Here is a 24,564-nt window from a genome sequence, read left to right as displayed (position 1 = left end):
ACCGTATTCATGACGGAGTGTAGGAGGAAATTCACTTTTTTCGTTCAGCTTGACGCTCCGAACTTTTGTCCTCTCTATTTGTTTATTAATAATTTTTCTACTCAAAGAATGAAAAAACTGAAAATTTGTACATAACAATTTTTTACGCTTTGATAACTGATCAGGAAATTTTTATATTGTCTAAAATTAATGTCGGAAAAGTCGGGTTTTCAATCGTAATCGATTGGAAATAAATCATAACACTGCATGCAATACACTCAATACAAAATCTTTCGACAATAACCCACCGACTTGGCCATCAATGCAAAAAAATTTTCTATGTGAAAAGGCAAACATTTTAATCATGCTTATCTAATTTGTTTACAAAAATTTTAATTGTTATATTTTATCAAATATTATTCAATATTTATTATTTTAAGGAATACCTGAAGTCGTTCTGGCCATTGAAGGAAATTATAATTTGAAAAATTTCAAATTCTAATATTTTGACACAAAAATTGTTTATAACAATAGTTATTATAAACTTTTAAATTATTTTTGTTATTAAATGTAATTCCTACATTAATGTGAAGCACTTTTAGCACCAAAAAATTTTACCGATACTAAACTATTTGTTATTTTGTTTATCAAATTTGAAATGGAATGATAAACAAATGATTTGTATTTTATGAATTTCTAAACATTAATTTTAGACAATATAAAATTTTCCTGATCAGTTATCAAAACGTAAAAAATTGTTATGTACAAATTTTCAGTTTTTTTCATGCTTTAAGTAGAAAAATTATTAATAAACAAATAGAGAGGACAAAAGTTCGGAGCGTCAAGCTGAACGAAAAAAGTGAATTTCCTCCTACACTCCGTCATGAATACGGTACGTTTGTTTATAGAGTTTAATAGTTTATAGTCTGTTCATTTTAGAAATGAGGTTTGCAATAATATAATTAACTATTTAATTCTAAATCTCCTTTAAATAAAAATTTTTTAATAAAATTAATAGGGATTGAATGCAGCGAGAAAAAAGTTTTTAAGATTAATCAACAAATAAATGATTGCACTGTATACATGCATATATGATATTCGGTTCAATTTAAATAAATATATATATTATATTAAATAATATTAAATCCACTTTCTCATTTATTGGTCTTTTCATTAACTTGTTACGAAATTATTCCCTCAATATACAATATACGTCATATATTTTTTATTAATTCTTCTGATCATGTATATGTTTTAAATATTTTTGTCACTTAGGTCTTTAATATTATTAATTTTTTCATTAGCTGCATTAATAATTTTATCAAAAAATAATTTTGTTTGACTTTAACAAATAATAAAATCAATAATATCAGCAAAATAAATCACAAAAATACAAAGTACGAATTGCTTTCAAAATGTATCTCAAAATTAAATTTTATTCATATTAAACTACATATTTTCATGACTTTTTCTTTTTTTAAATAATAAGTAATAGTTAGACTTATTTTTTCATCTATTTTTTTTTGTTTATTTACAAACAGCATCAAGTTTTTAATTATTTTTGCTTTCTCTTAATGCAATTCAATGAAAAAGACAGACCTACTTTTTGTGGCGCCATCTGTTGGATTAGTTTAACCGTCAATTCCCCTACGGATCGTGAGAAAACAGAAAAGTAATCAGCTGTGTATAAAACCAAATAAAACACAGCTGATTATTTTGTCAACAGGCGAACATAACCTCGTTTTATACCAGATGAGATTATAGCAGGAGCCAATCAAATTCCGCGATGGAGGTGTCACCTATTGATTTTATATCTTTAAATAATAAATTTTGCAGAGTGAAATAAAAAAAATCGGGCCTAAAATCGTTTTGTAGGGATTAAGCCTGAACACCGGGTTCGGACCATGTCAACCCCTAGTAAATAACATTTGCCGGGGTTACACAAATAAATGCATGACAACATATTTAAGAGGCAGATGATTTTGTGACTTAAGGTTTCACTGCTTGTCTGATTTTAAATGGATTAAAAACTGACATTTTATTTTTATTTTCTTAGAATTTAAAATTTTCAATCATAGTGATAATTGCAAAGTATAATGAAATTTAAATTTCGCGCCTTCGACTTTTACGCCACCTAACTGCCTTGTTGATAACAACCGGTGGATCCTGTCATTGAGGTTAACTCGCCTGAAATGTTTCGCTCGTTTTGCTGATTATAATTGGATTTGTGATGATTTAGTTGTTCATCGTAATCTAGGTTCATAATTATAAATAACCTGCTATATTTAATAAATAACATACACTTTTAAACACAGGTTTTTATCTGATACTTTTGTAAACAAACGAACATAACCTCGTTTTATACCATGTGATTACTACAATAGCCAATCAAATTTTGCGATGGGAGTGCCACCTTTCGTAGTGACACGACTGCAAATAATTTTCATTCTAATGATATTAGTGGCGACTTTTGACGTGTTTTCGACACTTAAAAAGTGGTAGTAATTGCAGTAATAGTTATTTTTCAACTATTGAATTTTTTGGAAGTGAAAATAGATTGAATTTAACAAACAAAAATATTAATTGTTGCAGTAATGTGAATTTGGTATTTAACAAAAGTTTCGTGAAAAAGACATTGGAGTCTTGATTAAAGTGAGTTTTGTAAGTATATTGCAATGTTTATTTAACTTTAACCCGTGTAAATACACATGTTTCGCTATTAATTCATTTTTTCTAAGATTCCTCTTGCTCTTTAGTTTCCTTTCAAGTGTGCCAGATTTTCATTCATCCAATTTGGCGTTAAATATTTGGCAATTTTGATTTAGATTTGAGGTTAGATTAACTTCCAATTGCTCCAAAAAGTATAGAGTGAATGGAATAAATTTTATTATTTTTTGTTTATTGTAGTTTAAAAGATCATTGATTTTTTTATACATATTCATACAGTTTTTAATACAAATACAAGAACTTTAGTTACATTTTTAGCCTATTACCGACCTTTCAAGCTTTTGGAAATTCCGGATTGGAAATGCCAGAACCGGAATTTCTATATACATTCGTTTTTATTTGTAGCTTCAGTTTGATATTGAATATTGCTAAAGCTTGATGATAACCAATTTTTAGTTGTTGCAAAATTTTGCTTTTATATTTAAAACTTAAGAAATCGGTTCAAAAACTTGTTTTTTGTTTGAGGTACAAGATATTTTTAGGTTGCAAATTATAATTGGGATTTGCTAGTTTTTCAATTAGAATATTCAAATTATTTCGGAATTTTATATTCTTCTTTTCATTGTAGATTGATCAAATGATATAAATAAAGTTTAAAAATGGCAATGCGAAAGCGAAGCGGCTCAGGATCCAAACGCCAACACAAAGGAAAGTTGGTCCCAATTTATGAAAGTTTCTTTAAAGGCGAAGATTTAACATCCGCTCATCCAAATTTTTGGAATGAATTATTCCTTATCAAGCCAATGGTTCGTACTTTGATTCTATTCATTTTATAATAATATTTTAGTCAGTAGGGGGGTCTAAAAATTCACTGGTATTTTTTTTTCTCGAATTTTCAGGCATATTGCTTGCAAATTTCTTCGAATCTACACAATAGATATATGCTTAAAAAAAATTATATTTGTAGATTTAGCACAGGAAAAAGAAGCGTTCTACTTAACTTTATTCAGAATCGTCAATGATAGGTGAATTTAGTTGAAATTAAACATTTCTCTTCACATTTAGATATAAAATACAAATTAATAATTATTTTTTTAATATTCCCATAAGTCTATTTTACACGGTACCAAAAAAACCCCATGAGCGAAAAATTTGGTTTTGTGCGTTTTTGATTGAACGCAGGAACTTTTGTTGGTTTAATTTATCTGCAAAATAACAAAAGAACAAAATTATAAAGTGGCGGCCGTTTTTCTAAAATTCTTGAAAATTGATTTTCACAAAAACCACGCTTTATTATTATTCTTTAATAATTATAAATACAAATTGTTTCTTATACATCAAGTATTACTTTATATTAATAATTCGATGTTCGAGCGAATTATTTAAACAATCTATTTTTAGCAATGTTCTCTTTAGAATAGAGTTAGAAATTGGTCGTACTTTCCGAATTTGAAATTTTCCAACTTTTCTCACTTAAAGCTAGGCAATAATCAATAAAATGTAACAGAAATAATTGGTTAAACTGTTTATTATTATTATTATTATTATTATTATTATTATTATTATTATTAACAATATTCTCTTAGCATAATGTTGCAAAGTGAATGTTTTTTCTAAAATTTTCCACTTGTTGATCACTTTTCATGAATAATTTATTATTGTTTTTAATAATATTCTTTTCGAATAATACTATAAAATTGCAGTTTTTTCTGAAATGTGCAACTTTTTATCATTTCTTCACTTATAGATGTGATAATTAATGCAAGGTAAGAAGTATAATTGTTCAAATCATTTATTAATTTTCATAACTATCTTGTCTTATATTAATTCCAAAAAAATTTTCTGTTTTTTCTGAAAGTCTTTGCTTTAGCTTTTTAGTTATGACCAAATAAGAAATAAACATTAGAAAGAATCATTTTTTCAACAGGCTCTTGATGATGTTTTTTTGTGATTATATATTTCTGAAATAAAACAGATATTTGAAATATTCTTCAAATTTTCTACATGGGTCGTATTAAACGTAAATTTTCTTTGTAGTAGTTACTGAAAAGTTTTTGTTTGAACTAATATTAATAGATATTATTTTCCCCTGACTAAAAAATCGAAGAAATCTGAAAATTCTAGCAAAGCCCGCAACTTTCTAGCATTACTCTAAAAGAAGATAGTTATAAACAAAAATTATTTGTTTAAACAACTATTTTTGTCAAATTGTATCAATTATTACTTCACTCTTAGAGAAAAGTGAAAAACCAGTCGCAAATTTAAAGAAGGCTGGAAATTTCTAACATACTTCAAAAAGAATATTATAAATAATAATAATTTTTTAAAACAATTATTTCGCATTTTTTTCTAAAATTTTATACTTTTTGTAGACTCTTCAATTAGAGAGAGACAACAATTAATTCAAGTTCACATAGTCGTTTAAAAAATTTGTTACTGTTTTTAATCATATTCTCTTTAAATAATAATAAAACTTTGCGTTTTTTTTTAATTTTCAACTTTTTTTCACTTATTACATAAGAGTGAGGTAATAATTGACTCGTGGAGGCCACATTTCTGAATAATAGCATAAAGGTCAGATGGTGTCCAATGATTGATATTTCCTCGTGAATATTTGTCTGGAAATACCTCCAAGGTCCCTTCTTTATGATCCACTAATTTTTATTTTTCAAATTATAATTTAGAATAATTAAAATATTTGATTTCGGTCTAGGTCACTTTGGATCCCAGGTGGCCTCAACGGGTCAATATAATTTAGGAACCATAAATATTTAAACAATTTATCATTATTTATCAATATCTTCTCCTCGATAATTTCTAGAAGGTTGAGGTTTTTTCAGAAATTTTTAACTATGCTTTGTCTTTTTATTTATGAACAAATAAAAAATAAACGTTAAAGAGAATCATTTTTTATACAATATATTCCTTTTTCGTGTGTATATTTTACAGGATTAAAACAGATATTTGAAATATTCTTCAAATTTTCTATACGGATCATATTAAGTGTGAATTTTCTTTGATGTAGATATTGAGAGCCTTTTTGTTTAGAATAATATTAATATTTATTATTTGTTCCTAAATAAAAAGTCAAAGAAAATCGGAACATTTCAGAAAAATACGTAACTTTAGGATTAGTATAGGACAAAAAATTGTAAAAAATGAATGTTTAATTAAACACTTGTGTTTGTTAAATTGCAATAATTATTGAATATTCTAACATTAAGTCATATTCGGCCGGTAACGTCGGAATCCATACCACTTGTGGACTGCAAGGCATTGATTACATAGGAGTTTGACTAAAACTAATTTTTGTAGACGAAAGTAAGTGAAAAATCATGATATGGCTTTGCTTCTCAGATAGAAAAGCCGTTTCTTTAATTATTATTAGCAATTGGGGAAGTGTGTGATTTGGACAATCCATCAAGAAAAAATATCTTTGCAATCATTTCAAATCTTTCGAAGTATCTCGAAATTGACTAAAATTAATTCTAATCACGTAAAATCTTTAAAATATTCTCAAATTCCTTTAAATCTCTTGAAAATCCTTAAAATCTTTGAATTTTTGCAAATAACTTCAAATCTTTTGAAATAACTTTTAAATTAATTGCTTAACATTCTTTAAAGTAACTAATACTTATGGAAATATTTGTAAATCCTTTAAAAATAAACTTTAAAATCCCGTCAAGTCTTTAGTTATTCCTTAAAATCACTTGAACACTTAGAAATCCTGTAAGATTTCTTGATAATCCTTAAACTCTTCAGATTTTTTTGGAATCCCTTGAACTTCTTTACAATCATTTAAAATCTTTCGAAGTTTCTCGAAATTGACTTAAATTCCTTTAAATCTCTTAAAAATCCTCTAAATCTTCGAATTTTTTTTAATTCATTAAAATATTTTTAAATAACTTTTCAAAAACTCTCTTGAAATTCTTTAAGAACACTAAAACTGTCTTAAAATCTTAAAAAATAACTTGTAAATCCTTCGACATTTTAGAATTATTTTGGAATTATTTTTAAATCATTTAAAAAGAAACTGGAAGATTCCACCAAGTTCCTAGTATTTGCTTGAAATCACTTGACTTCTCAGAAACCTCATAAGATTTCTTGAAAATCGTTAAAGCTCTCCGAATTTTTCGGAACTCCCTTCAACTTCTTTGAAATAATTAAAAATATTGTAAAATTGAATAAAATTCATTCAAATCTTTCAAATAAAAAATCCTTTCAATTTGCTTAGGCTCCTTAAAATCTCTTGAAAATCCTTAAACCAATCAATTTTTTTAAATACCTTGAAGTTTCTAAAATTCATTACATCTGTTTTAATAACTTTTCAATAACTCGTTTGACTTTATTTAAAATCACTAAAACTGTCGTAAAATCTGATAAAATATCTTGTAAATCATTAAATCGTTTTGAACTATTTTTGGATTATTTTTAAATCCTTTAAAAAAAACTTTAAGATTACGCCAAGTCCCTAGTAATTCCTTAAAATCACTTGATTACTCCTCCGAATTTTTTTGAACTCCCTTCAACTTCTTTGAAATCATTTAAAAAATTTTTAAATTGATTAAAATCACTTAAAATCCTTACATTTTTTTAGACTCCTTAAAATCTTTTGGAAATCCTTAAATCATTGAATTTGTTTAAATCCCTTGAAGTCTCTTAAAATTCATGAAAATGTTTTTTTTTATATAATTTTAAATAGCTTTAAAATCTTTAAAATCACTAAAACTGTCTTAAAATCTTTAAAGATTTCTTGCATATCTTGAAAATTTTTTGAATTATTTTTAAATCCTTTAAAAGAAAATCTTAAAATCCCGTCAAGTCCCTGTAGTAATTCCTTAAAATCACTTGAATTTTCAGAAATTCTTTAAGTTTTGTTTTGAAAATCCTTTAACTTCTCCGAATGTTTTTGAAATTTTTGCAACTTCTTTAAAATCATTAAAAATTTTCGAAATTGAGTAGATATTTAAAACCTTATGAATTTTCTTAAGTTCCTTAAAATATTAAAAAAATTACATCCCTTGAAATCTTTTCAAATTAATTAAGATCTTATTAAATAACTTTATTTGATATGAAACTACTTAAAATCACTAATTATCGAAAAGTATTATGACATAAATCTCTGGCAATTGAGGTCATAACCTTAATTACGGCAAATTATAATTTTTCGTGATGGATTGCCCAATCGCACATTTTCAAAATTGCCAACAATAATGAAATAAATGGCTTTTCTTTCTTAAAAGTAAAGCTATATCATGATAATGTTGGATAATATTAGAATACTCAATTACTTCGCTCTAAGTGAAAAGTGGACAAAAAGTTGAATATTTTGGAAAACCTCATAACTTTCTAGCATTACTCAAAGGTAATATTAAAAATAATAATAAATTTCTTAAACCATTATATTTGTTAACTAGAATTAATTATTACCTTACTCTAAATTAAAAGTGTACAAGAAGTGGAAAATTTGAGAAGAAACTTCAACTTTGCAGCATTATTTTGAGAGAATATTTTTATTAATAATAATAAACGATTTAAATAATTATTTCCGTTATATATACCATATATATTTTATTTGGTCTCATAGAAACGCCATGATTGAAAAAGGATACGAAAAAATATGAATTAATAAAAATTGTATCCTTACAATTGTATCCCAGAAACATATGAAAATTCGTTAATTATAATTTCTTGATAGAATGCGTACTTTTTTTCGTGTAAAATAACATTAAAAATAAAAATGAATAAAAAATTTGTAGGAAAACGACATAAGTTAGGAAAAAAATGAGTTAACGAAAAATTGTTCATCCATAGAAGATCTACATATTTGATATAAATCACTTTTTGATAGGATCCGTAGTTTTGGTTTTAATCACAAGAATGACATTAAAAATAAAAATGAAAAATTTGTGGGAGAAAGGACAAAACGTAGGAAAACAAATTGATAGAAAAGTAAGTTATCCACCCAAAAAAGAGATACAAATTTGTAATAATTTATCACAAAGCGACGCAAAATATGAAGCCTACAGAGCTTTGAGAAACTTAATCTTTAATTATACTTAATCAATTAGAAAATTTAGATGTAATTATATTTAGGTGTAATTATATCCGAGCGCGAAGCGCGATATTTAACAGATGCGATACTCAAACTTGTGAGCCGCACGCGCAGCGCGCGATGAGAATGTGTCCGCGAAGTGGGCAGATTTTTTAATTGAAAATTCGCCTATTTGGTTGAAAATTCGTCAAAGTAAGTTGGAAATTAAACCCTTTGGTTAAAAATTCAAATATTTTCTTGACAACTGCTTCCTTTGAAGTTCAACTATTTGATTGTAAATGCCACTGTTTGGTTAAAAAATATTTCAATTCTGTGTGATGATCTCTGACGAAGAAGCAGAGGGATGGACAAATTTTTCAAAATAGCGTGACATAGTTTTTGAACGGTCCCATGTACTGCATATATTCTATAATCTACATTTTATTATTTGTATATTCTGTAGGTTTCGCATATCGAAAATGAGATTTTGCACATGACAGCAGAGCAGTTAAATGCGAGTAAAGAAAATTTGAATTCTTTAGTATGTCACTGTGTGGATACTTTAGTGGACGAACATCCCTTTAGAGTTGTCTATGCTCTTCAAACTTTAGCAGCAGTTATTCAGTCAATGTACAAAAAAGGTAGTCAAAGTGATTTCGGCTTCAATTTGATAGATATTCTAGTTGGATTTGATTCAGCCGAACAAAGAATGACAACGCTGATGCAGCATTGCAATAATTTTCTCACTGGTAATTTCCATTTCCAAATTTCCTTCTCCCACCAAATTTGAATCAAAATACTCTATTTTAAATGTTTGTTTTTCAATTTTAGGCGAATATCCTGATAGTTTGAAGGCACTCTGCTTAAAACTTTTGTTAATTATTGTTACTGGAATGGACAATGTGAGCCAAAATACTCTTTTGGAATATGTCATGCTGAATAGTGTCTTTGAATCACTTATTCAAGTGAGTATTTTTGAGTATTTTTAATTAATTTTTATAACTAGAAAAGAAGAAACAATCTTTTTATAAGAAATAGTATACTTTCTAAATAATTTTAAATGATTTTTTAAATTATTTCTTTAAAAAAGAATTTTTTTAGATAGGATATACATAGGCTGTTGAACATTTATTCAAAGCGATACAAAACAGCCCGATAAATTATAAAATTTGTTAAATGAACCATTTTTATATGTTTTAAATCGTTTTCATAATCCAGAATATTTCCTTTTCCAAAAAATCTTCTCTAAAAAGACTTACTATTTAAAAATCTATGACAACATTTTTAATATTATAGGTACTGCAATTTTTTAAACTTTTTAAAGTTCTCTAGAAATTCGTTAAAATCCTTTGAAGCCGTAAAAAGCCAGTATTCAAAAATCCATATCAACACGTTTTTGATATTAAGAAATCTAACGTTTTTGAGACGAAATCTCTTGAAATTCTTTGGAATCTTTTGAAGTAACTTTTAATTTTTGGAAATTTTTGTATGTCCTGCATATCTCTTAAAATTGTTTAAATCCGTAGAAAATCCTTGAACTAAAATTTATTTCATTCCCTAAAGTTATCTAGGAATTCGTTAACATCCCTTGGAATTGTAAAAAACCATTAAAATACCATTATACCATACACAAGGCCATTGAAATCCTTTGACATTTGTTAGATTTAAATTAAGTTAAAATTATGCATTAAATTTAAACAGAAAAAAGGTAAAAATAAAAAGCACGTGCTAGATCACATCCCAGGATTTTTATTTTATAATACTAAAAACATAAAGTATTTTAAAATCAATAAAAAGCTTTTTAATATTAAGAATTATAAAATTTTTTAACGAAAATTCTTTGGAATCTTTTAGCATAACTTAAAACCTTTAAAATCCTTTGAAATTTGTGTGTTCACCATATTCCAAATCATTGTTGAAATCCGTAGAAATCCCTTGAACTAAAATTTATTTTATTCCCTGATGTTTTCTAGAAATTCGTTAAACAACCTTAAAATACTTTTGAATATCAAGAGTCTAAAAAATGTTTGAAACCAGTTAATAAATTAAAATAATAATTAATTATGATCGGAAAAATATGTTTGAAAAACTTTCACTTTTGTAATTTTAATATTTCCATCGATGCCAGTATATTTTACGTATCTGAAGAGTTTACATTTGAAAAATTTTTACATGTACAATTGATAACTCAGAAGTTGTTAATTTAAGATGTGTAGAAATGGTTTAATATTACAAATTCTAAATTTTTTAACTTAAAATGCTTATCAAGTCAAATTTTCTAACTATTAAAAACAGTAAATGTTCAAATTTAAACTAAAAGACTTAACTCCGAACATTTTAAATTAAACCCTGAGGGATAAAATGATTTTAACTAAAAAATGTTTTTATTTTTAAATAGTAAAATATAAACAAGATTCTGTTTTTTGTTTTATTTTGGCCTGATAAAAAGCTCAGATTATTTCATTCAAGAAAATGTAGGAGAAAGGGGTTTGGTTATATTTTCGGAAATCTTTACATTAAATATCATGTGGAATGTATATTTAATGAAAAAGTATTGAACATTTACTGAAAACTGCGCTTAAATTTGCCGAACAGTTAGAAACAGTTTTTTTTTTCAGTTTTTGCAAAATTATTAAAATTCTAGAGCTTATTAAACTTATTTTCCATCTAATAATTGTTATAATATGTTCAACATAATGGCGATCGTTATTCAAATATAAACACAACAATTTATAATACTTTATTATAGTTGATTTCAAGAATATTTAATTTTTATAGATTCAGTGAAAAAATATTTTACTTTTAAAGCTTTATTAAAATAAAAAATCATATATTTAAAGTGAAAGGGGGAAAATAAAACATTTTTCGTGAAGAGGAGAAAAAGGGAATGCGCACTGTAATTTTTTTCTTCTTCTAGTTGTTAAGAGATACGTCTGCAAGAAGTCGACACGGAAACGACGCCGTTTTACTTTTGACTCTTTTAGTCAATTACAGAAAACACGAAAGTGCTAATCCCTACATAGTCAAGCTTTCGATTTTAGATGACGAGCTTGCTCTCAATGGTTATGGACAAGTTATTTCGAGTTCCTTGACTGAGTTTTGTCGACAGTTTGCTCAGCAAAGAGCAGGTAATTTTTTTCAGAACATTTTTTCAAGATCGCGCTTGATTTAAAAAAATGCAATATGCTCGTAAAATTGAATAACAATAATTCTTTATTTGTAAAAGTAGCTTTCTATTTCTGTATTTCACTATTTTCTTGAAAATTCTTTTTTTGGTTTGAACTTACTGCTTTAATCTGAAAATGTAACTAATATATTTTTGGTTCATTTTCACATTTGGTTCATAATTTTAGTTGAAAATTCATCTCTTTGGTTAAACATTAATTTTTTTAACTGCAAAATCAACTATTCTATTTTTTGTTGAAAATTAATCGTTTTTGGTAGAAAATTAATCTTCTTGGCTGAAAATTGAACTTAGGTTGAAGGGTCGTCTTTTCTGGACCTTTTTCAACTAAAAAAATGAGCTACTCAATTTTTTGTAGAAAAATTATCTTTTTTATTTGAAAATTCATCTTTTGTGGTCGAAATGAATCTTTTTGCTCGGAAATGAATCTATTTGTTTAAAAATTCAATTATTCTGGCCCAAGATACATCATTTTAGTTTAAAATTTATCACTTTGTTTAAAAATGTAACCATTTTTTTTACTTCGTTTTTTGTCAAATTAAAAAAAAATGTAAATGTAACTATTCCTATAAAATATTCTGTCATTTTAGTTGAAAATACATCTGATTGGTTAAAACTTTAATTTTCTTAAGTGCAGAATCAACTATTCAATTTTTTGTTGAAATTTAATCTTTTTTAGTTCTAATTTCATGTATTTTGTTGAAAGTCCGTATTTTTGAACAGAAAATTAATCTTATTGTTTTAAAATTCATCTTTTAGGTTGGAAATGAAACTATTTCAGTTCAAGATTTATAATTTTAGTTAAAACTTCATCTTTTTTGCTGAAAGTGTAACGATTCCACTTCACGATTCATCATTTTATTTGAAAAATTCATTAGTTTGGTTGATAATAATTCCTTTGTAGTTCGAATTAAATATATTTTGTTGAAAGTTCATGTTTCTTGGTAGAAAATTCATCTTCTGGTTTCAAAATTAATCGTTTTTTTGGTTCGAAATTGAACTATTCCTGTTGAAGATTTATAATTTCAGTTGAAGATTCATCAGATTTTTTGGAAATTATTTTTTTTCTCTAAAACTGGAACTATAGCATTTTTGGTTGAAAATGGATCTTTTTAGGTTCAATATCTTACTATTTTATTGAAAATTTATCTTTTTTTAGTTGAAAAGTCGAATATTTCGTTGAAAATTCATGTATTTCGTTGAAAAATAATCATTTTCCCATTACAAATCCTATAAAATTCAAAAATCCTTTGAAATTCCGCTAAATATTTTGATAACTTACGAAATCATCTAAAATTCGTAGATATGCTTTGGCATTCTCTTAGAATTCTTTGCAATACTGTGAAATGCCTCTTAAAATTCGTTAAAATCATTTGAAGGATATCCCCAGGTATGCTTTAAAATTAGTGAAAATACTGTGGTGTCATATAAAGTCCTTTGAAATCCCGTCATTTTTTAAAAAATATTTCCAAATCTCTTGAAATCCGCAGAAATCTTCTCAATTCCTTAAAATCCGACGAAATCCTTCGGTATGTCATGAAGTCTTTGAAATTCAGTAAAATGTCTAAGGATTTGATTAAACTCTTTGAAGTCCCTTAAAATCTTGTAAAATCTTTTGGAAAATTGAGAATCTGTCTGTAATTATACTAGGAATTTTTTTTAACTCGTGAAATGCCCTAAAACTTTTGAAATGCCAAGGAATGTGTTGAAATATTTTCAAATCACTGGAAATCTTTAGATTTTTATTTGGGGCGGACTTAAAAATCTTACGAATACAAACAATAGGGGGGTCTAAAATTTCCAAAAACCATCCTTCTGTAATTAATCAGGATGCCCAGCGACATTGAACACCTGGAAAGCCTAGATTTCTCCTTGAATTTTGTTTGAACCTTGAAAACCTGGAAATCTCTTTGAGTTTTTTACGAGAACCTTGAATTAATTTTTTTTCTTTTCAAACACTTATGTTATTAAAATGCGAAAAGTCATTTAAATCTTTTAGTCTTTTATGAAAGAAACATCTCGTTTAGAAGAAATCTTGCTACTGAAAACTTGTTTATTTATCAAGATATAATTTATCTTTTACTCAATGCAGTTTCAGGATTAGAATGAGCCATGAAAATATAACGGATTTTTCAAGGGATTTCACCACTCGGTTTTTCAGTGTACACCAGATTACAAAACATTACTGAAGATCTTAAAAGGTTTAAAAATATTTCAAAGATTTTAACAAATTTAAAAGGATTTTGAAAGTTTTTACAAAGATTTGTAAGAATTGAAAAAGGTGTGTACACCAGGTTTCAAATATTTCACAGATTTTAGAAATTTCAAAAGATATAAAGGATTTCGGAGATTTGAGAAAGGATACATTACACTAGATTCAAAGATTTTAAAACATTTCGAAGATTTTAAACGATTTAAAAAAGTTTCAAAACATTTTAGAAGATTTGAAAAAATTTCATTAAGATTTCAAATAATTCAATCATTTAAATTAATAAACAAGGTTTCACAAACAAAGACTTAAGCAAAATTTTACAAATATTTCAAAAGATTTGATAAATATTTCAAGGACTTAACAACAATTTTCCAAAGATTTCGAACATTTCTTATGAAGATAGCAAGGATTTCAAATATTTAAAAAAGGTGTGTATACCAGCTTTCAAAGATTTCACAAAGATTTAGAACATTTCCAAAGATTTTTAAACTTTCAAAAGATTTCAAAGATTTTAAAAGGGGTATAGTAAACCACATCTCTAAGATCATCGGCAATTTCATACAGATTAAAAATATTTTAATTATTTCAAATAAATACAAATATTTTAAAGATTTTATAAAAAAATTCGTAAAGATTTCAAGTATTTCAATAATTTCAAGCGAACACAAAATATTTCACCAACAAAGACTAAAGAAAGCTTTCACAAAGATTTAAAAGATTTCATAAAAATGTCAAAAGCTTTTATAAACATTTCAAAATATTTGATAAAATTACACAGGGATTTCAATTATTTTAAAGATTTCAATTAATACAAATATTTTACAAAATTATTTTAAGATTTCACACAAATTTCACAATTTTGGAAAGATTTTAAATACTTCAACAGACTTAGGGCATTTACAAAGATTTAAAGGTTTTTAGAGACTTATTTTCGTCCATTTTTTACGTATATAACAAACGGTTATTTCATTATTTGATGTAGAAAAACCGAGGGTCCGCTGGAATTTTTTGAGATCCTGGAAAACCCAGAAATGAGAGTAAATTAATTTTTTTGCCGGGACTTTTTTCAATCTTAGAAGAAAAATCTTTCAAATTTCAATTTTAACAATATGTTAAAAATTAGTTGAGTTATTATCTTCTTTAATTATGATATTCAGTTTGTAATGCGTAATTCGACAATCTTTTACTTGATACAATTTGTTCATTCTAAATTTTTGTTTTGTAGTGTACATTCTTAATTCAATGAATTTTAAAATGGAGTCTTGGAAGACTTAAGTAATTGAAAATTAAAAGTTTAAAATGCGAACTTTCGATTAAAGACATTTTTATTTGTTCGACTGTAAATATAAATTAATAAACTATTTTAAAAAGTGAACTGTACTATAAGTATACAAAATTTCATAATAATTGATTTCTTAAGAAGATTCATGTATAAATAACAATTGAACACTTATTATTTGTAGAGCAATTCGAACAATTTTTAGAGATATTTAGAAGTTTTGAAAACATTCAAAATTAATTTAAAGCTTAAAATGATTGAAACTAATTTAAGAGAAGTGTGTGCTCCGACTTTAAACAAAAATTTATAATCTTTATAAGAATTGTAAAAGGTTGCAAAAGAATAAAAACATTTTCATAAGATTGATAAGAAAATATAAAATGATTTTTTATTCTGAAAAATTATTTGAAATTTGAATATATTTTAAAAGATATTTAGAAGCTATGGAAAACTTTTAACCGTAATTTTATATTTGAAAAAATTTTAAACATCACGTAGATTTTGAAGTTTTCATTCAATGTTGAAGCTATTCAAGGATACCTAAACTATTTAAAATTAAAATAATTCAAGTTCTAATGTAAACATTGTTCAGTTTAAAAAAATGCAATCGTTCAAGCTTTAATGTTTCTAGCTTAAAATTCGTCAAAATAGTATAATTAAAAAAAATTAAATTGATTAATTCTTTAAATTAGAGCGTTGAAAATAATAACGTGGATTTATATTTTTAGAACTGAATCTGAATCTTTGAACTCTACATTTCATAAAACTTAAAAATTCTAAATTTTTCAGTTTAAACGAATTTAATTTAAAATTGTTCAATTGCAAAATATTAGCACTTTCCGTTTTATATGTGTAAATTATTAAGCATTTGAATACAGCATTTTTGAATTTAAAAACTTTCAAACTTCAATTTTAAAAGTTTAAAATTTAAGAAATCTACCTTGAGTTCTTTAATTTCCAGTTTATTTTTCATTAATTCAAATGAAAAAATGGTTAGCTTTAGAGTTCGAGTTGTTAAATTTAATAGACCCGGACAAACGATTCCGAATCGGGAAATGACCGGTAATTTTTTTCTCCGATTAAAACGGCCGCCCTCTAAAAGGAGTCCTGGAAAATCTTGACCTGAAAACCCCGGAAAAGACCTTGAATTTCGTTCTTAAGAATCGCTGGACACCCTATTAATGGACGTTCCCTAACTAAAAATACACATTTTTAATTGCAGAGGTGCAGGCTTCCTGGTTATCGTCTCTGACGAGTATCGTTGGCAATATCTTTGTGGGCGAAGAGGAGGCGAAAACTCAGCAAGTGCGAGCAAATAACGCTCTTCTTCTTGCACTGTACGAAGCGACACATCTGAACAGAAATTTCGTGACGACCCTAGCATATACTCAAAGTGATACGAGCGCACCTCCTTCTCCGAATAATACTTTAGGGCCAAATGCAACAGCGCCTGGTGCAAATCCACCGGATGCCATGGCTCAACCTTTTAACTTACTTGCTACATTTCTCCAATATTGGTAATTCAATTCTTAGGGTTGCTACAGGTCAGGGAATTGTTGAAAGTCAGGAAATTTAAAACAGTTCAAGGAAAATCAGCGCGTAAGACGTTTTTCTGAAATTTTAATTTTTTGTTTTAAATTAAAAAATTGTATTATTTGGTTTAAAATGAACTTTTTGCTGAAAATATATCTGTTTTTGTTGTGGATTCAATAATTTAGTTGAAAATTTATCTATCTTGGTTGAGTTCAACTGTTTTTGATTTAAAATTAGAATATTTTTTGGTGAAAATATGAACTATTACACTTTTTGTTGAAAATTCCCTTTTTTTGGCGATTCATTATTTTAGTTCAAAATCCTTTTTAATTTTGATTATCATTTTTTGTTTGTTGATAGTTATTGTTTCTTTTGTTGGACATTAATTTTTCAACTGAAAATGTATGTTCCTTTGTTGGAAATTCAAGTATTTCGTTGATAATTTATGTGTTTAGTTGCAAAATCGTCTTTTGTGATACAATATTAATTATCCTGGCAAAAAATGCATCTTTATGGTTGAAAAGTCATCTCTATCATCTCTTCCATTTTTTGTTTGAAATTGATTTTTTTGAGTTGAAAATGTATGTATTTGGTTGAAAATTCATATTTTTAGTTGAAAACTAATTTATTCGACTAAAAAATGAAATGTCTTTTTGAAAATTCATCTTTTTGGTAGAAAACTAATTTTTTGGTTTGTTAAAAATTCCTCTTTTTGACCTGAAAATTCTACATTTGTTATAGTATTTTTTTATGGACTGAACAATTTTTCATTGTTGAAAATTCAAATGTTTTGTTGAAAATTTATCTTTTTGAATTAAAAATTGAAGTGTTTTCCTTTAGTATTTAACTATTTTATTGAAAATTCCTCTTTTCTGTTTGAATTCAACTGTTTTTATAGTAAATTCAAATATAAGTTTTGATGGAAATATCAACTATTACACTTTTCGTAGAGAACTCTTATTTTTTATTAAAGATTCATATCTTTGGTTGGAAATTGGACTATTTCGTTGAAAATGTATTTTTTGGTTGTTGAAAATTAATCTTGTTGGTTGAAAAATCGTATTTTTGGTCGAAAATTCAACTATTTACACAAAAATTCTTTTCTTTTTTGTTGAAGATTTATTATTTTTGTCTAAAATTCCTTTCTATGGATAAAAATGTAACTGTTTTATTAAAAATTCATGTCTTTTGTTATCAATTTGTCTTTTTTGGTAGAAAATTAATCTTCTAGATTTATTTTTTTTTTTTGCTTTAAAATTGTACAATTTTGTTTCTTTTTTTTTTATTGAAAATTATTTGTTTTAACTGAAAAATGCCTACAACTTGTCAGAAAATTACCATAATTTTATAAAAAATTTATTTTTGTGTTCTAAAATTAATCATTTTAATGAAAATTCATCTATTTAGTTGAAAATTAAAAAATTCGTGTATTTTGTCAGCAATTAATCTTTTGTTATAAATATAATCTTGTTGATTAAAAATTGATTTTTGTTGAAGATTCATCATTTTACTTAAAAAATCATTTTTTTTGATAGAAAATTAATTTTTTTATGATTGGATTCAACCGTTTTTGCTTTAAAATTAAAGTCTTTTTTGGGAATAATATGAACTATTACACTTTTTGAGAGAATTGATTTTTTCTCCTGACTTTTCAGCATTTCAGTTCAAACACTTTTTTCTTATTTTGGTTGAAAATTTAACTACTTTTTTGAAAATTATTTCTTCTTTTGTTGAAAATTAATTTTTTCAACTGAAAATTCATATTCCTTTGCTGGAAATTCAACTAGTGTTTGATCCTTGCTGTTCTTTGCTGTGAATTCATCTTTTGCGATACAATATTAATCCTTTTGGTAAAAAAATGTATCTTTTTGGTTTAAAATTAATTTCTTCCATTTCGTAAATTGTTGGTTTAACATTTATATTTCTTATTTGAAAATGTATGTATTTTGCTAAAAAATCTTAATTTTTGGTAGGAAATTAATCTTACTGATTAAAAAATTAATATTTTTAGTTGAAAAATCATTTAGTTAGTAATTCAACTTATTTGAAGATAACTCATTTTTTGGCTTTAAAATTTAAGAATTTTGTTGGAAATTAACTTTTATGTCAGAATTCAGATTTTCAGGTTAAAAACTCAACTTTTTGTAGAAAATTCTTCTTTTTGGCTTAAAAATTCTAAATTTTGTATACTATTTTTGTCCTTATCGACTGTAAACTCTTTCTTTGTTGACAATTCAACTGTTTTGTTGAAAAGTTATTTTTTTGGATTAACAATTGAAGCGTTTTCGTTGAGAATTTAACTATTTTCTGGAAAATTTCTCTTTTCTGTTTCAATTCAACTGTTTTTATAGTAAATGTGAATATAAGTTTTAGTGGAAATATGAACTATTACACTTTTCGTAGAGAACTCTTACTTTTGATTAAAGATTAATTTAATTCGTTGAAAATTTAACTGTTTTGTTAAAAATTTATTTTCTTGGTTGAAAATTCATATTTTTTGTCGAAAATTTAACTATTTGTTTAAAATTTTTTTTTAGGATTAATTATTTTACTTGAAATTTCATTTCTTTGGTTGAAAATTTAACTATTTTTTTGGAAATTCATGTCAATATAACAGTTTTTGTTGAGAATTTATTTGTTTTAAAACTTCATCCCTTTGGTTAAAAATGTAATTATTATGGTATAAAATAATATTATTCCAGTCTTGGTTTAAAATTGATCTTTTTGAGTTGAGAACATAACTATTTGGTTTAAAAAATCATGTATTTTCTTGAAAATTCGTATTTTTACATTCTCATCGGAGAAGGTATTAGATTTGTGTAAAATTTGACCCCCCCCCCCCAGTCCTAAATTAAAAGTCAAGTTCGTTATCCAGCCATTTTGGATGAAAATTCAAAAAGTGGGCACATTTTGAATATTTTTGAGACCACTTTTTTGAAAATTCAAAAATTCTCTCTACGGTTATTCATAGAATTAAAAAAATTTAACAATTTATCCTAATGACTTTTTTTGAAAAATCAAACATTACTAGAGTTATAGCATTTTCAAAATCCAAAAAAACAAACTAAAATGAACGATTTAAGCCAAACAACGCATGATACGAACAAAAGTCTGGAAAAGAAAAACGTTGTTTTTTGAAAGCCCTACAAGATTATGATAACAACTTTTTCAATTTGGTCAAAAAGTTGACAATTCAAAATTAAAATGTTTGCGCAAGAATGTGCGAAAATATAAAGACCGAGCACGAAGCGCGAGATAAATACAACATCGAGCGCGAAGCGCGAGAACCAACAGTCGTGCGCCCTAGGCGTGCTTAAACTTGCAGGCGAAGCGAGACGCGCGCGATGAGAATGTGCCCGCATAGCCGGCAGATTTTTTAGTATAAAATTAATCTATTTGGTCAAGGTGGCCGCTGGACCTGGAAACCGGGAAATGACCGGGAATTTTATGAGACTGGAAATGACAGTGACTTTATTTTTTTACCCGGAATTATACAAATATTTACAAGAAATATCTGTCCAAGCTCGATTTCGAACATTTAGATTTTAATTTTTAATTTAAAGAATTGTAAAATGCAGTCTTGAATGCTTAAGTAATTGAATACTCAATCGTTTGAAATTGCAAATGTTTGATAAATATTTTTTAATTTTATCAACTGTATAAATATAAATAAATAAGTTTTAAAAAGGAACAATAATTGATTTGTCAAAACGATTGTAAATCCGTTCAGTCTTCAGAATGTCCAGATTTTTACGTTACAAATTAAACTGTTTCAATCCAACAGTCTTAGTCATTAAAAAGTGCTAACGTCCGATTAAAACTTTATAAACTATTTTTAACTTAAAAATCACTTCATAATAATGTATTTGTGATTAAAGGCTTTCACAAAATTCAAAATATTGTTTTAGTCGAAAGTATTCAATTTTTAATCCGTAAGGTTTCAAATTTTTTAATTAAGGAAAATAATAACTTTTTAATATTTTTAGCAATATTTGTCGTTTGACTGTTTCTTCAAGACAAAGGAACTGAAACCAAATATTTAAAAGTGCAAAATTTGAAACGGAATTGTTTGACATAGACAGCCTTGAATCGTTAAATTTTCGAAGAGCTTTTAAACTTTGAAGGTTACAATTTTGGTTGTTACTTTGAAAAAAATTTATATTTGTAAGTGAAATTGTTGAATCCTGGAGTTTAAATAGGAATTTAACACTTATTATTTGTAGAAAAAATTTGAGCGATTTTAAGAGGTATTTAGAAGTTTCGAAAAGATGTAAAATTAATTTAAAAATTGAAATTATTGCAAATAATTTAAGCGAAGGGTGTACCGACAAATTTCGGCTATTCATACCGAAATTTCGGTACAAATAGCCGCGATCTAATTTAAAACAAAATTTAGACTTTGCAGATTAGAAAAAAAAATGTTTTTCAACTTTTTAGGAATTTTGAAAGTCTTCAAAAGAATAAAAAGATTTTCGTAAGATTCCTAGGAAAATTAAAAAAAGTTTTTCTCTCAGGAATATTATTGTAAAAGAATATTCAAAAATATTTTAAAAGATTTCCAAAATTGTTAAAAACGAATTTGGAAGATTTTAAGTAAATTTTTTAAAATTTGCAGGATATACTAATAATTGTAGGAAAAATTCTATTAATTTCAAAAGATATTTAAAAGTTCTAATCAAATTTCAAAAATAATTTTAAAGTTGAATAAATTTTAAACAACTTCTAGATTTTTCAAGATTTTGAAATAAAATTTTGAAGCTTTTCAGGGATATTTAAACTACTTGAGAACAAAATAATCTAACTTCCGATTTAAGAAGTGGTCACTTTAAAACAAAATTCATTTGTCAATTTTTAACGTTTCTACTTAAAAATTGTTTCAAATAAGATAATGTGGATTTATATTTTTAGAATTGAATCTGAATCTTTGAACTCATTAGGTTTTAAAAGTTCTAAATTTTGCAGTTTATCTACATTTGATTACAAGTTTTACAATTGAAAAGTGTTAGTATTTTCCATTTATTACGTGTAAATTATTGAGGAATTGAATATAAAAATTGTGAATTAAGAAACTTTTAAACTTCAATTACAAAAGTTAAAAATTCAAGATTTCCATTTTGAGTGCTTTCATTTGTAGTGTATTTTTTATTACTACAAATGGAAAAATGTTTAGCCTTAGGGTTCGAATTTTTAAATTGTATTGCCCGTGCAAAATGTTCGCGAACCAGGAAAAAACCGGAAAATGACCGGGAATTTTTTTCTTCGATTAAAACGGCCACCCTGCTTGGTTCAAAATTCATCGCTTTGAAATAAGTTTAGACATTTTTTTTGCATTAGCATTATTGATCTTCTATATAGATTTAAGTGGAAATATCAACTATTATACTTTGTTTGGGGGAAGAAATCAGGGAATTTTGAAACTGGAATTTTGTAGCAACCCTGATTCTCAATTAAAGCTTGCTCCATAGTTTGACAAATCCTTCAACAAAAGCTTTTTTTCAGTTCAATAGTTATGCAAGCAATCAGAACAGAAGCCATAACGAACAATGTGAAGCTATGCTTTTTAATATTAAGCTGTATTGCCGAAGATCAATATGCAAATAGTTTAATGCACGATGCCAATCTATCTTTCAAAGTGCAATTGCACAGAGTGCCGATGCACCACAGAAAAATTCAAGACAAAGCAGCACCCACACAACCACTGGCAGCAACACTTCTGGGTATTTATTAAAAATGTTCACTTTTTATATAAAAAAACAAAGAATATTCAAATTTATAAACTTTTTATTTGAAACTAATATCGTTTTTGTTTTCATTTTTAGATCTGCTTGTCGAGTTCATTACCTCACACATGATGAAGAAATTCCCTCTGGAGCTGTATCATCACTGCATCGGTGTTTTGCAGAGACTGCTGTGCTATCAAAAGAGATGTCGAGTTAGACTTGGGTATCAGTGGAAGGATCTATGGACCGCTTTGATCAATCTTTTGAAGTTCCTCACGACGCATGAAAATCACTTGGTTAAGAAAATGAATATTTTCCCCCTTGCAATTCAAGTAAGTAGCAGAAACAAAAATAACTATGAAATTTTTGGAAATTTCAGGGTGGCCGCTGAACCGAGAAAGCGTGAAATGATGGGGAATTCTATGAGGCCGGTAATAAACGGGAAATGATAGTGAATTTATTTCTTAACCGGGAATTTGACGAATTTGTAGAAAGAAAATCTGTTCAAGTTTGATTTCAACAGTTTTTTAAATAATCAGTTAATTAACTGAGTTAATTAATTAAAATTTAATTTATAATTATAATTTTTTTAAATTAATTAAATTATTTTGTATCTTTTTCAATTATGACTTTATTCAGTTTACAGTGCGTAATTCGCAAATCTTTTACTTACAAATTTTCCATTTTGGATTTTAATTTTCAAGCCTACATTTTTCATTTAAAGAATTTTAAAAGTTAGTTCTAAACACTTAAAAAATTAAAAATTGGTACCGTTTTAAATCGACAATTTTGGATAAAAAAACCTTTTTACTTGATCAAACGTGATAATAAATTATAATTATTTTTAAAACTGAACTATAAATAAAGGATGAACAAGTGAATAATAATTGATTTTGCAAGATTGTTCGGATTCAGTTCAAAAATATTGAATTTGTAGATTTTAACGTTAATAATTAAACTGGTTGAATTGAAAAGTCTTAGTAATTAAATAAATTATACGCCCAATTGAAACTTTTTCAACTATTTTCAATTTTAAAATAACTTCAAAATAATATGCCTGTGATTAAAGGCTTTATTAGATTACAAAATTTGTTTAGTCTAAAATTGGAACATTTTTTATTCAGAAAAATAACAATTGCTTCATGTTTATAAATATTCGATTATTCATTTAAAATCAGTCATTCTAAATCGAATATTCAAAACTAAACAAAAACACTAACCTTTGAACGTTACAATTTTAATTTTTCTATTGGAAAAATTTAATTTACAATCAAAATTGTTGCATTTTCATGTATGATAAATATTTTACGCCTATAATTCGTAGAAAAAATTCGAGTAAGTTGAAGAGATATTTAGAAGGTCTGAAAAGATTTTTAATCAATTTAAAGTTTGAAATGATTTCAAATAATGTATACGAAGTGTCTACATATACCGACAAAATCCGGCTATTTGTACCGAAATTTCGGTGCAAATATTCCGCGGCCCAATTTAAAAGAAAATATAGATTTTTCAGATTTTTATACACAAAATTTAGAAGCTTTTTAAGAATTATGCAAGGCTTCAAAAGAATAAAAAACATTTTCTTAAGATTCCTGGGAAAATTAAAAAAAAAAACTTTTTATTTCGAAAAATGTTTCAAAAATGGTCAAAAGTGGATCTGGAAGATTTTATGAAAATACTTTTCAGGAATTAAAAAAAAAATTGGTAGAATTCGAATCGTTTTAAAAGATATTTAGAAGTTCTGAAACATTTCAAAAATAATTTAAAATTTAAACAAATGCAAAACAACATATAGATTTTTCAAGAACTAAAAATTAAATTTTGAACCTTTCTAAGCATATATATATATATATTACACCGAACGCGTCCTCGGGTTGCGGATAGAGGGTCCCTGTACCAAGGGTTTCTGCTGAATATGGTTACAAAAATAAATAGGCAGTCGCGGACAATTGTCCA

General features: G+C 26.2%; 1 protein-coding gene across 2 annotated transcripts in view; it reads left to right on the top strand.

The window, feature by feature from the left end:
• The first annotated feature begins 2,441 nt into the window (after window positions 1-2,441).
• Window positions 2,442-24,564, top strand: part of LOC117171973 (armadillo-like helical domain-containing protein 3) — a 30,456-nt gene continuing 8,333 nt past the window's right edge. The window contains exons 1-8 of one of the 2 annotated variants that reach the window (XM_033359671.1): window positions 2,442-2,631; window positions 3,275-3,452; window positions 9,144-9,429; window positions 9,512-9,645; window positions 11,598-11,808; window positions 16,578-16,872; window positions 22,388-22,605; window positions 22,708-22,940. In XM_033359671.1, the coding sequence (XP_033215562.1) occupies window positions 3,306-3,452; window positions 9,144-9,429; window positions 9,512-9,645; window positions 11,598-11,808; window positions 16,578-16,872; window positions 22,388-22,605; window positions 22,708-22,940 (1,524 nt within the window). In that variant the 5' untranslated portion in view covers window positions 2,442-2,631; window positions 3,275-3,305. Of the gene's footprint in view, window positions 2,641-3,274; window positions 3,453-9,143; window positions 9,430-9,511; window positions 9,646-11,597; window positions 11,809-16,577; window positions 16,873-22,387; window positions 22,606-22,707; window positions 22,941-24,564 lie in introns of both variants that reach the window. The other variant, XM_033359670.1, reaches the window with a different exon arrangement.

The sequence above is a fragment of the Belonocnema kinseyi genome, chromosome 4 (assembly GCF_010883055.1).
Source record: "Belonocnema kinseyi isolate 2016_QV_RU_SX_M_011 chromosome 4, B_treatae_v1, whole genome shotgun sequence".
NCBI classification, from domain to species: domain Eukaryota; kingdom Metazoa; phylum Arthropoda; class Insecta; order Hymenoptera; family Cynipidae; genus Belonocnema; species Belonocnema kinseyi.
This window is presented reverse-complemented; position numbering and strand designations above follow the sequence as displayed.